General features: G+C 33.9%; 4 protein-coding genes across 4 annotated transcripts; 3 read left to right on the forward strand and 1 right to left on the reverse strand.

Annotated features, from left to right (window-relative positions):
* The first annotated feature begins 424 nt into the window (after window positions 1-424).
* LOC134829919 (U4/U6.U5 tri-snRNP-associated protein 1) lies at window positions 425-3,201 on the forward strand. Its single transcript, XM_063843214.1, has 4 exons — window positions 425-542; window positions 612-751; window positions 818-2,907; window positions 2,974-3,201. The coding sequence occupies exons 1-4, from the start codon at window positions 496-498 to the stop codon at window positions 3,115-3,117; spliced, it is 2,421 nt and encodes an 806-aa protein (XP_063699284.1). The 5' UTR covers window positions 425-495; the 3' UTR covers window positions 3,118-3,201.
* Window positions 3,202-4,300: 1,099 nt separating this feature from the next.
* Window positions 4,301-8,504, forward strand: LOC134829879 (uncharacterized). Its single transcript, XM_063843167.1, has 6 exons — window positions 4,301-4,526; window positions 4,583-4,656; window positions 4,732-5,212; window positions 5,275-5,754; window positions 5,817-6,450; window positions 8,068-8,504. The coding sequence occupies exons 1-6, from the start codon at window positions 4,355-4,357 to the stop codon at window positions 8,114-8,116; spliced, it is 1,890 nt and encodes a 629-aa protein (XP_063699237.1). The 5' UTR covers window positions 4,301-4,354; the 3' UTR covers window positions 8,117-8,504.
* A 265-nt stretch (window positions 8,505-8,769) lies between these two features.
* LOC134828515 (uncharacterized) lies at window positions 8,770-9,759 on the forward strand. The gene has a single exon (XM_063841495.1). It carries the CDS (start codon window positions 8,770-8,772, stop codon window positions 9,757-9,759), a length of 990 nt encoding a protein of 329 aa, XP_063697565.1.
* A 1,505-nt stretch (window positions 9,760-11,264) lies between these two features.
* On the reverse strand, window positions 11,265-12,063 carry LOC134830437 (uncharacterized). Its single transcript, XM_063843925.1, has 3 exons — window positions 11,874-12,063; window positions 11,647-11,786; window positions 11,265-11,581 (listed from the first exon to the last, which is right to left on the reverse strand). Exons 1-3 carry the CDS (start codon window positions 11,977-11,979, stop codon window positions 11,339-11,341), a joined length of 489 nt encoding a protein of 162 aa, XP_063699995.1. The 5' UTR covers window positions 11,980-12,063; the 3' UTR covers window positions 11,265-11,338.
* Window positions 12,064-12,084: the final 21 nt, after the last annotated feature.

Consider the following 12,084-nt stretch of genomic DNA (forward strand, 5'->3'; position numbering starts at 1 on the left):
TTTGTCATAAATTGGCGTCATTCATTAAGAACGTTAGAGATTTAGAAGTTTGAATTTAGTCAGATTTTGAAATAAATGTGTGAATTTAAGTCATGTTATGAGAAAATTGTGTCGTAAATTCAAAATTAAATTCCGACAATTTTTGAAAATCGTTGTTTTTTTAAAAAACAAGGAGATATGCATGGAAATTTTTGCTTTTAGCTTTAAAATCTATTGATTTTTGCTCCTCATATGATAAAATCGTTGTTTTTTTTTTTTCATCAAAAATCGAGGAGATATGCATGGAAATCAACTTCAGAATGAATATTTATTCAATTTTGGCTTAGAAATCTATTAAATTTGGGTTTTTTGGTAATCAGAAAGGAAAGGAGGATCAAAATACACTTATTTAAATGAAAGTCATTAATGAACGGCGCCATTGATGTTTACGTTCCTCAAACGTTTCAGAAAATTATCGAATAAATAATTGAAAAATAACTAGTTTCAGCTCATAAAATGGGCTCCGATAGGAAAAAACATAAAAAGGAGTCTAAGAAGCACAGGTTCGTGTAAAAAATTAACCAAAAAAATCCATTGAAAATTAAAAAATTCAATTTATTTCGTATTTTTAGACACCGTTCAAGATCCGAATCCGAGGAAGATGAAGAATATCGTCGGGATCGCGCCGAAAGGAAAAAAGTCAAGAAGAGCAAGGAAAAGAAACGTCACCGTCGCAGCAGATCGCGATCCGTAGAGGAAGTCAATAGTGATAGTGAGTCCGATTTTTCGCTTCTTCAGCCTTCAAACGAAAAACTTAACCTTGTACTTCCTTTTTTAGGCTCCGATTGCGTTGAAGTTCCCGTTTTGCCACCCCCAGCTCCAACAATTTCAAGTTCTCGTCGTCGTGCCAGTCCCGAAGTTGAAGTTCCTCCGCCGCCTCGTCGATCTCGTTCGCCTGTTAAACGAAAGCAACGTACTCCAAGCCCGCCGCCAATCACCCAGAAACGTCGCAAGAGCAAATCCATGTCTCCGATTCCCGATGGCGGCGCAGGCGATTGTCTCAGCATCGAAGAAACGAACAAATTGCGCGCGAAACTCGGATTGAAACCGCTTGACGTGACGCCAGCGGAAAAGAAACCAAGTCCCGAAAAAGATGCAAAGCCCAAAAAGGACGGCGAACCAGAACTGAAAGTTTTGAAGGACGATTGGGGCGAATTCGTGCATAAACCAGCAGAAAACTTCGCCGAGAAGAATAACGTGGCGAAAATTCGTGAACGTCTCAAGGAAAGACGCGAAAAACGAGCTTTAGAGGCACGAATTACGTCGTTAAAAACATTGGGCGAGTCCGATGGGGAAGACGACGCGAAAAATTGGGTGACGAAACAACGTGACACGGTGAAATTGAAGCAAGAAGCCGAAAAACGGGCAAAAATGCTCGAAGAAATGGACGAGGAATTCGAAGCGCCGGTCTTGGTCGACGGTGAATTACGTCGCAGGAAGAAAAAAGCTTACACCAACCGAGATTTGCAAGGATTGAAGGTCGAACATGACATCAGCAGCTTCACCGAAGGCAAATCCGTGATTTTAACGCTCAAGGACAAAGGCGTTTTGGATGAAGAGGAAGACGATACTTTGGTCAATGTGAATTTCGTTGACGACGAAAGATACAAAAAAAGTGTCGAAAATAAGAAACAAAACCCGCATCGATACGGCTATGACGTGTACGAGGAGCAAGTTGACGAGTTCGGACAACCGATTGAACGTAGTTTGTTGAAAAAATACGACGAAGAGGTCGGAGAAGTGAAAAAATCGAGCTTTGTGATTGGCGAAAGTATCGAAGAAGAACGAAAACGCAAGAGAAAGTTGCAAGAATTAAAGGCGAAGCTCGAAAACAAGGCTCTTGTCTCACTTGACACGATTCCTCTGACCCTCGCTTCCGAGTATTACAACGAAGAAGAGTTAACCAAATTCAAAAAACCCAAAAAGAAGGTCAAAAAAGTCCGTCAAAAGTTAAAAGCTGACGATTTACTCGCCATGGCGGCAGATCACGACTCCAAAAAGGACTTTGGCTCCCGTCGAAATCGCCATCTCGACACCGATGACACGGAAATCCCCGACATTAAGCCAGACGACATCAAAGTTGAAGTCGACGATGACTTGGAAAAAGTTTTATCCAAAGCAAGGCGTCTCAAACAGAAGGAAGCGATCATCCAGAAACCCCTCCCGTTGGAACAACTGGCTGTCAAAGAGGAAATTAAGCAAGAAGACGACGACGAAGACGTTTCCAACGGCTTAACGTTCAATTCGAACATCATCCTGAACGAAACCGCTGAATTTTGTCGAACTCTCGGCGATATTCCAACTTATGGCTTGGCAGGAAATCGCGATACCGACACAGCAGAAATCATGGACTTTGATAATATCGATCAGGATATCGACGAGAACACAAAACGACATAATACCTGGAACACCGTCGATCCGGACGAGGAAATGCCCGATGTGATTGATATCACGGACGACGTAAAGCATGTAGCGGAAGCGGCGATTCTCGATGAAGAGCCTGATGTCGCGAGCGGCGTTGGAGCAGCACTTAAACTCGCAATGTCGAAGGGTTATTTGGAGAAGGAAGAGTCAAATCGACCGAGTAATGCGAAATTTGCGCATTTACAAGCCAAAAACTACTCCATTGATGATAAGGCGTATGGCGAGGATGACAAATATAGTCGTCGTGATCGATATTCGGGACCGCTGATGGATTTCAAAGAGAAAGAGGGATTCAAGCCAAACGTGAAACTGGAATATATTGACGATAATGGACACATTTTGAATGCGAAAGAGGCATTTAGGTATTTGTCACACAAGTTCCATGGCAAGGGACCAGGCAAGAATAAGGTTGAGAAGCGTCTCAAGAAGGCGGAACAGGAAGGGGTGAGTTTTGAAAAAGTTTTTTTAAAAATAATTTTTTATTGATTTTTTTTTTTCTTAAATTTTTAGTTGATGATGAAAATGAGTTCAACTGACACGCCATTGGGAACGCTCAGTATGCTGCAACAAAAGCAAAAAGAGACCCACAGTGCTTACGTAGTGTTAAGTGGAAATAAGGCTGGCACGAGTACTAGTTTCGTTAAGGAAAAGTAGAAAAGTATCTCAATGTTATCAGAATTTGTAGCGTCTTCTAAAAAAAAATTATCGAAAATAAAAAAAAATTATTATTTGACAAAATTCTAATTTTCGTATTTTTTTTTAATGGAAAAAGATAAAAATTCTTCAAAAATCATTAAATTTTTATAATTTCAAAAAAAAAATCGTAATCATTTTTTTATTCATTAAAATTTATTTTTTCTTTAAAAACTCGAATAAAAAATTTAAGATTTTTTTTTTGCTTTTTGAATCACAAATCTTTAAATCAAAAATAATTTTTTCTGATAAATTTCTTCAAAGAAATTTTTCATAAAAAAAAATAATAATTTCAATTGTTTAGGAAAAAATTTATTTTTAAATTATATAAAAATTATAAAATTTTATCAAAAGTCAAAAACAAAATGAATTTTCAATAAAAAAAATTAAGTTAAAAGTTTAAAATTTTTAAAGGAATTTATGAGAAAAATTAATTTTTGATAAAATTTTATTATTTAGATTTTTAAGTCAAAAAGTAAATTTTTTTTTTTCTTAAATTTTTGAAAAAAAAAAATTAAATTCTTTAAAAAAAAAGTTTTTTGATTAAAAACTTTAATTTAAAAAATCTAAAAAAAAAATTTGTTTGAAAAATTCTTCGAAAATCAACCGATACTCTTAGATAAAAAAAAAATGAAAATGTTTGAAAAGAAAAAAAATTTTTGATGGAGTTGTTAAATTATAAAAAAATAAATTTTATCGAAAAATTGTGAAATTTGTTTTTATTGAGAACTTCTTCAAAAATCATTAAAATATAACAAAAGCTAAAAAAAAATTAATTGAATTAAAAAAAATAAACTTTTCAAAAACCAGCTTTTTACTTATGCTCAAAAAATTGTAAAAAAAAAATCTTATGTATTTTTCATAAAAATTTTTCAGAAAGCTTCAGAATTTTTTTAAATATTTTTTAAAGTGAAAAAATATGAAATTAGGTCAAAAAATCTATTTTTTCATAAATTTCTCCGTAAATCATTAACCTCTAACAATTTTCTAATAAAAATCAAATCGAAAGTCACTCACACACTCACCTCTTTAATGCATCTACCTGTCACACCGTCTTATCTCCATGCTTCTACAAGATAAGATAAGACCTGAAAGTGAAGCGATAATGCTTTGCTCGCCATTTTTAGCTTCATATAACATCGTTTTCTCGCCAAAGAAACAATTAAAAGGTAAAAATTCTAGAATGTAAGAGCCAAAAATGGAACAAAACCTCAAAAAAATCATTTTTATCCTGATTTGGATGAGTCACGTGACCTTCAGTGCATCCAACAACGAACAAAAATTTTGCCCAAAGCATTGCCAATGCGACATTTTCGCGGATTTACGAAGAGCCGTTTGCAGTGATCAAAATCTCATCAACACTTTTGCTGGTAAGGAATGAAAATTTTTAAGAAAATTCACGAAAATTTTAAGTTTTCATTAAAAGGTGTCCCTCGCGAGGTTGAAATCCTGGATTTATCTCGTAATAAAATTTCTCTCATTACGGATCATTCGTTCGAGGTGAGTCATATAGCTTTTGTGTATTTAAAAATGTGACATCAGCGATAACGCGCGATATTTTTGCCATTTTTCTAGGAATTTACCAACATGGTCGAGTTAGATTTGTCCTTTAATATCATCAGTACGGTCTCTTTTCGTGCCTTTGAGCTAATGGATCGCCTGGAAAAGCTGGATTTGTCGTATAATCGCATCGAACAGCTCGATAACAGACTTTTAGAGTCAAATTCCAACCTAAAGGAGCTCATCTTGAACGGAAATAAGTTCATGTCGCTACCAGATCAGGCTTTAATTAAAAGTTCCTCCTTGCGAAAATTAAGTATGGTCGATTCAAAGTTGGTCCATGTGCCTCATTTGATGTTTCATGCCTTGCCAAATGTGGAATTTTTGGATTTATCTCAAAATTTGTTAAAAAATATTCATATCAAGTCCTTTCAACGCATGAAAAAATTGATTGAAGTGAATTTGGAGGACAATCCATGGAATTGCGACGAGGAAATTTTCAAAGTTTTGAAGTGGTTTCAAAAGCGCGGCGTGAAAATCAAGAGAAATCAGTGTTGTAAGTGATTTTTCGAAGAAAAAAATCTAAAAAAATTTTTTTTAATAATTTTTTTCTTTCAGATAAGCCAAAAAATGGTCATGCGGTGTTCGATAAAATTATTCATGCCACAACTCAGGCCCCAAGAGAGGAAATTCCGTTGGATATCGTGTGGAATATCACCAAATCCGTATTTTTTCCTTCATCTACTGAACCAACAACGCCAGCAAACCCTTATAAAGTGCTTTCAAGTAAATGTTCGGGAGATGCGGAAATTGACGAAATCGATTCTGATTGTTCGTTTGACGTTTGTAGAGCAAATCTTTCGGATTTGTACGAAAATTTCCTCATTTTAACAACAAATTATGAAAATTGTCAGCAAAATCACTTGGAAGCTGTTATCGCCATGTGTTACGTCGGTTTATTCTTCGGAGCACTCGGCGGTGGTTTACTTGTCTATCTCGCTTGTTTCCTGCGTCATCGAAACATCAAAGCCTCCTTTACGGAACCCCTCGAACGTCAACGTCTCCGCAAAGCTTATCAAAACCGTTCGCAATATGCACGTAAGAACACGCCTCTCGACCTTGACTCTCATCACTAAAATCCGAAAAATTCCCCCCAACAGATGCGCAAACTACTCGTCGACCAATGTCACCGGAAAATGTCCCGCAAACGTCGACTGAGTCGGAAATTCCTCGCCGCATAGCATCTCCCATTTCGCCGAGTCGCGTTCCTTCGTTTCGAAACAGTAGCAGCAGTGAAGAATCCGCCATCCCGAAATCCCTGACGCCGCTTCGGAGTTCGTTGCCGGAACCGGAACACTTGTACCAGAGACGACATCAGCCACGAATTCCGCAAGAACAAGAGCTTCCGGCTTTTTTCAAGTATTTTCGACGAAATCAGCGCCCACAGAGATTGTCCATCGATGTAAATTCGCGCAGAAGGAGTCAAAATAGCAACAACGAGGATGCGTATTTTTTGCCAAGTCCAGAGACGGTGCCATCAGCTCCGCGCATTTCGAGACTTCATAGTGTTCCGACAGATGCGCCGGAAAGCCCGAGTCGACCTTTGATGACGAATGCCGTCTCGAGTGGGTCCGTTATCTACAATGAGATCGATGAAGTGAGTGAAATTCCGCAGGATGTGTGTTGCACGAGACATATTAGGCAAGAGCTGGATGCGTTGACGGTGGATTTGTTGAGGGATTCTGCGAGAGTTTCTGTTACGCCGCCGCCGCCGTATATTGATTGCATGTCAGCGTAAGTTTTTTTTTAATTTTTACACATACGAGATCTGAATTTTCGGTAAATTTTCACGAATTAAAAAAAATATTTAGAAAAAAATTTAAAACTTTGAAAAATTCTTCATTTTTTTAAATTCTTAATAAGGCCGCTCCAAATTTTTTCCGAAATTTTTGTCCTAAAAACTTTTTTTTTAAGATGGGGGAGGCAAGAAAATAAAAAAAAGGTTTTGTCATACTTTTTCATACAAAATGACAAAATTTTAACAATTTTTAATCAATAATGAATATTTGAGTTATTTTTAAGGTAGTTGCATTGAGATTTGATAATTTAAAATTAATCTCAAAGTATTTCAAGGTAAAAATTTAAATAAAAAAATTCATAAAAATAACTTTCAAAAAATTTTGAAAAGTAATTTTTTTTTTTGAAAAAAAAATTTAAAAAAGAAAATTCATCTTAAAATACTATTTTAAAAAGATTCTTAAAAATTGAAATTTTTTAAAAAATTTTAGAATATTCTTTGAAAAAATATGAAAAAAGAGCAAAAAACGGTCAATTATGATGAAATTTTCTTGGGGCATGGGACAAAAAGTTCAAAAAAAATTTGGAGCGGCCTAAATTTCACCAAAATTATTTTTCGAAAATCGTAAAAAAAATAATTTTGATGTTTTTCTTTCTAAAATTAAAAATAATTTTTGAAGTATTTGTTGTCGAAAAATTTCCTAAAAGGTGAATCGCTAAACAAAATTAAATATTTTTTTTTTTATTTTTCAAAACACGAATTGAATAATATTTTATAAAAATAATTTAAGTGCATAATATTTTTTTTTATTTTCCTTAAAATAAAAATAATTTTAAAAATTAATTTTTGGACAAAATTTGTTTAAATAAAAAAAAATAAAATAATTTTTTTTTTTTGTTACAAATTAAATAAATCTTTAATATTTAAAAAAATTAAAAAAAAAAATAGCTTTTGGTTGTAGACTTCAAAAATAAAGTTAGGGCAAAATTAATTTTATATATATTTTTTTAATATTTTAAATTAATTAATTTATTTTTATTTCTTTAAAAATATGATTTTTTTATTACTTATTTTAATTTTTTTTTATATATATTGAGGATGCTTTCATTTTTTTTTTTAAATATTTTGTCTCAGTCCTCCTGAAAATCCAAAGGAACCGAAAATCCAATGGAAGATGAAAATTTCATTAAAAATGACTGTTTTTGGTCTATTTTCATAATTTTTTAATGAATTTTTTAAAAAATTAATTTTTGTATTGAAAATGGTATTTTGTTATCTCAAATTTTCTTCTCTTTAAAATATTTTTTCGAAAATCATTGAACTCATGTATGTTTTCAAAAAAAAAAAAAAAAAAAAAAATTTGTTTTTTTTTATGAAATTTTTTAGTTGACTTGTTTTGAAATCAATTTTAAATAAGAAATTTTCAACGTAAATACATTAAATTCAACGAAAATAAATATTGATCAACGATTCATTAAATATTTGTCATTTTATAAAAAAAAAACTATTTCAAAAGTTTTTTTTTGTCGAAATAAAAAGTTCGAAATAAATTTGAAGCTTCCTTAAGAAATCAAATAAAAATTTAATAAAAAATATATTCTTTTTAATTTCAGACACCGACTCAACAACGATACTCAAAATCCGTTACACCAAACGAACTGAAGGAACGCCCTTTAGCTTTAAGGACCTTATTAAATATTTACCCTCTAAGACGAATATTATTTAATAAAATTGTAAGTTTATCGTCATAATCATGAATAAAGTCATTTCGTGCCGCGAGACCGTGACCCGACGAGAATTTCTCGATCGTTCTGTCGCCGTTCCAGATCGCATCGCCGCACGTACGATGAGAACGAAGAATTTGGCTTAATAAAATGTTTACTCGAAACGTCGCTCTTGACGTTATTGATGGCACCCAATTTAAATATTAAACGGATAAATTACACGTTCCCCGCCTTGCCTCCGTCGCACCGCAAATAAAAAGTGAAATTCCCGCGTGCTGAGAAACGAGGAGCGTCTTCTTCACGTTTGCGCAAATTTGTTGTTTTCTGTGTCGTCTTGTTGTTGACGATCGCCAATCTACAAAAGGAACAGATGATGAAAAAAAAACAAAATTTTATTGGATAAATGACAGTAAATTGATCTAATTTGTGTAATGTACGCTTTTATGGGTTGAGTACTTGGGTCCGATGGAAAATTATGTTTTAACGAGAGATAATCCGCGAAATCGCGTTATTCGAACGGTAGAAAGGGACGAGAACGGTCGCAAAAATATAAGCTCTCAAAAAAAAAATTGTGAAAAAAATTTTCTAAAGATGAAATTTTCATCGGTGCTCTCGATAACGCTTCTGTTGTCGGCGTGTTTCTTCATTCCGACGCACGGAAAACGCTCTTTCGGCGTGAGTCGCCGTCAAAAAACGCAAAAAAGTTATTCCGCTCGTCGTGGCGACGGTCGAAATTCGCAACCGGTTGACACGCATCACGATCCCATTCCGAAACCGCCACCACCAAAGAGCGTTTCGAAGACAGAATCAAGTCATGCGTCAGCTCCGCCGTCTCCAGGATGGAATACACACAATCAGCATCCGCAAGGACCTCCGCCAGCGTATCCGGGAATGGGTCACAATGCTGCTCCCTCACACGGAATGCCTCCAGCATACTCCCCAAGTTACAATAAACCGCCAGCTTATTCGCCATATCCGCAACAACCTTACGGAAATGCGCCCCCAGCAGGAGGAATGTCACCTTACGGCGGCATGGGAGCCTATGGACAACAACCAGCCATGGGAGGAATGCCTTACCAACAACCAATGGGCGGCGGCATGCCCATGTATCAACAACCCATGTACCAACAACCCCAAAAATCGAGTTCTGGCATGTCAGTTGGTGGCGTTCTCACAGGAATGGCAGTTGGCGGCATGGCAACTCATCTCGTTGGCAGTATGATTCCACGACGTCACATCACGGAGCAGCACATTCATCACTATGAACATTCCGATAAAGATGACAACACTCCCGCAGCTGCTCCCGTACCGCAAGAAGGCTTAGCTCCGCTCGTAACGCCAGATCCCGTGATGCTTGCGGCAAATCCCGCCGAGCAAAATCAATTCAGTCAAAGTCAACCGCAGGAAAATATCCAACCCCAACCCCCCATGGAGCCAATTTATGCCTTTAACTATGCCCCGGCCTACGTTCAACCGGTAATTCCGCCGCAACAGCAACCAACCACAAGTCAAGGCGAGGAAACGTCGTCGTCGTCATCGCCCCCAACCACAGCAGAAGACGACGCCACAGCTTCTTCGTAGATCGAGGAAATGCGCCGCAAATGAGATCACTTACGAAAGATCTTTTGCAGTATTTGTACATAGTAATTTAATAATTTAAATAAATATTAACAATGGTAGCGCTTAAGTGGAATCACATGAATAAATGATCGCAATAAAAAAAAAACAAACAGAACCCTTTTGTTGAATGAAATCAGCGCAAATTGACGGTAATTGGAACCCATTCAGCGAAAATACTTAAAATTTAACTGCACAAAGGGAGACGTGGAAAGTTTTTTTTGAGAATTGAATTAATTTAATTTGACGGAATTTTTGACAAAAATTAATTTAAATTTACTTAGGCGAATAAATTTAATTTTTCACTTTATGTTTAAATATTTTTCATTAAAATTTTAATTTTTCACCAACATTTATTCATATTTTTATAACATTTTCTAAATATTAAATGCCTGAAATTTTTTTATTTATTTCAAGATTTACTCAAAAACTTGAAATTGAAAGAAATTTGTAAAAAATCATCTTCAAAAAGAGTTTAAAGATGTAAATTTTTCATTAAAATTAAAAAAATCAAATAAATAAATTTTTCCTGAGTTAAAAATGTCAATTTCTTCAAAAAAAAAAAAAAAAAAAATTAAAAAAATTATAAAAATATTTTTTTAAATATTTTTCATTAAAATTTTAATTTTTCACCAACATTATTCATATTTTTATAACATTTTCTAAATATATGCAAATTTTTTTATTTATTTAGGTATTTAAAGAATTCAAGAATTTGAAAGTAAAAATTTAAACTTTAATGAAAAATATTTACTTTGACAATCAATATTTATTCAATCATATTTTTTCATTTAAATTTTTTTTCTTAGTTTAAAAAAGATAATTTTGGAAAATAAATCGAAAATTGCGAAAAAAATTATTTTTTGCTTTAAAAAAAATTTTTTTTTAAATAAATAAAAGTTTCAAATACTCAAAAAAGTCCCTTTCAATTTAAATTGATAATTGAGAAAAAGTACTTTTTGTATTAGATTTTTGCCAAAATTTATTTTTTTTTTCATTTAAATTTTAATTAAAAAATTTTTTACTTTAATTATTTGTTTACCATTTTTGTTAAAATTATTTATTAAAAATATTTTTTTTTTATTTAAAATTAAAAAAAAAAAAATTTGAAATTATTTTCAAAATTAAAATTTTAAAAATAATATTGTTGATGAAATATTTAAAAATTTGCTTATAAAAAATTTTCATTAAAATCAAAATAACGCAGAATCTAGCTACCAAAAGTTCTTAATTAAAATTGAAGTTAAAAAGAAGAATAATCAGTACATAAAGAAAGAAATACTATTTATGTATTCATTTTTACTCTTCTATCATTTCTGGACTCCAAATTTCTTAAAGCAAGATGAGTAAAATTTGTTCGAAAAAAATTTTGTTTTTTTTAATATTTTTTTTTTATATGTATTTTAATTTTTTTCCATTTTAATTTTGATTAATTTACCTGAATTTCTACCGAGAAAACTTTCATAAAATCATTTTAAAAGATTTTTTTTTATTTATTTATACATTTCCAAGAACTAACACGGATTTCCAAAGAATATTTTTTTTAGATTGGTGAATTGGCGAAACCGCGATTAGCGTAATCCGATGGTTTAGTTCTCTCGGATACTTTGGGCCATCCTGGAGTTCCTGGCGTAGAAAGAGGCCTTGACTGGATCACACGCCATCCTCCCTTCTTCGTCCAATCATTTCCGTTATATTTAAAGTAATAAGTCATTCCCAAAACTCCCGCGCCAATCATTAGGAATTTTCCGGTAAAGTAACGAACGTACGCTGCTGGATATTTTCCCTAAAAAAAAACAGAAAAAATCATAAAATCAACTTAAAATTATTGGGATTCGATCAAAAATTTACCAAAACTGGCGTCAACATTCGTCCAAAAGCATCGAGGGGAGCTCTGTAGAACCGACGAATGGGATTGCGGACCTCTTTCCAGTATTCGGGAACTAATCGTGGCTCGTTATGACTCAAAGTTTGGTCCTTCAAGTATTGCGCTATTGAAAAAAATGCAAAAGGAGACATTGTTTTGGTATGGAATCCATTATGTAATGACACACAGTCAAAAAATTTGTGATATTTACCTCGCCATTTGCGCTCCTCAGGCGTCATGCCGAGAATACGCTCGCGTTCGCGAACCATGCGACCCTGGATGGGCATCGGCTTCACTCCTCCCGTGTTCGAGGCCATTTTTGCACCTTTTTTCGCCTCTTAAAATTCCAAAACAACTTCGATGTGATTTTTTTTCGCTCGGATCGAACGATGACAGGTCGAAACGTCAAATGTGTCAAACGC

This window comes from Culicoides brevitarsis, chromosome 2 (assembly GCF_036172545.1).
Source record: "Culicoides brevitarsis isolate CSIRO-B50_1 chromosome 2, AGI_CSIRO_Cbre_v1, whole genome shotgun sequence".
NCBI lineage: Eukaryota > Metazoa > Arthropoda > Insecta > Diptera > Ceratopogonidae > Culicoides > Culicoides brevitarsis.

Excerpts from the sequence above, each read along its gene's own strand:
- LOC134829919 (XM_063843214.1), top strand. The coding sequence starts at position 496 with ATGGGCTCCGATAGGAAAAAACATAAAAAGGAGTCTAAGAAGCACAG. Across the intron at positions 752-817 it reads AGAGGAAGTCAATAGTGATA|GCTCCGATTGCGTTGAAGTT; the intron begins GTGAGTCCGATT and ends TTCCTTTTTTAG. Across the intron at positions 2,908-2,973 it reads AGAAGGCGGAACAGGAAGGG|TTGATGATGAAAATGAGTTC; the intron begins GTGAGTTTTGAA and ends TTAAATTTTTAG.
- LOC134829879 (XM_063843167.1), top strand. The coding sequence starts at position 4,355 with ATGGAACAAAACCTCAAAAAAATCATTTTTATCCTGATTTGGATGAGT. Across the intron at positions 4,527-4,582 it reads TCTCATCAACACTTTTGCTG|GTGTCCCTCGCGAGGTTGAA; the intron begins GTAAGGAATGAA and ends TTTCATTAAAAG. Across the intron at positions 5,213-5,274 it reads AATCAAGAGAAATCAGTGTT|ATAAGCCAAAAAATGGTCAT; the intron begins GTAAGTGATTTT and ends TTTTTCTTTCAG.
- LOC134828515 (XM_063841495.1), top strand. The coding sequence starts at position 8,770 with ATGAAATTTTCATCGGTGCTCTCGATAACGCTTCTGTTGTCGGCGTGT.
- LOC134830437 (XM_063843925.1), bottom strand. The coding sequence starts at position 11,979 with ATGGCCTCGAACACGGGAGGAGTGAAGCCGATGCCCATCCAGGGTCGC. Across the intron at positions 11,787-11,873 it reads TGAGGAGCGCAAATGGCGAG|CGCAATACTTGAAGGACCAA; the intron begins GTAAATATCACA and ends TTTTTTCAATAG. Across the intron at positions 11,582-11,646 it reads GAATGTTGACGCCAGTTTTG|GGAAAATATCCAGCAGCGTA; the intron begins GTAAATTTTTGA and ends GTTTTTTTTTAG.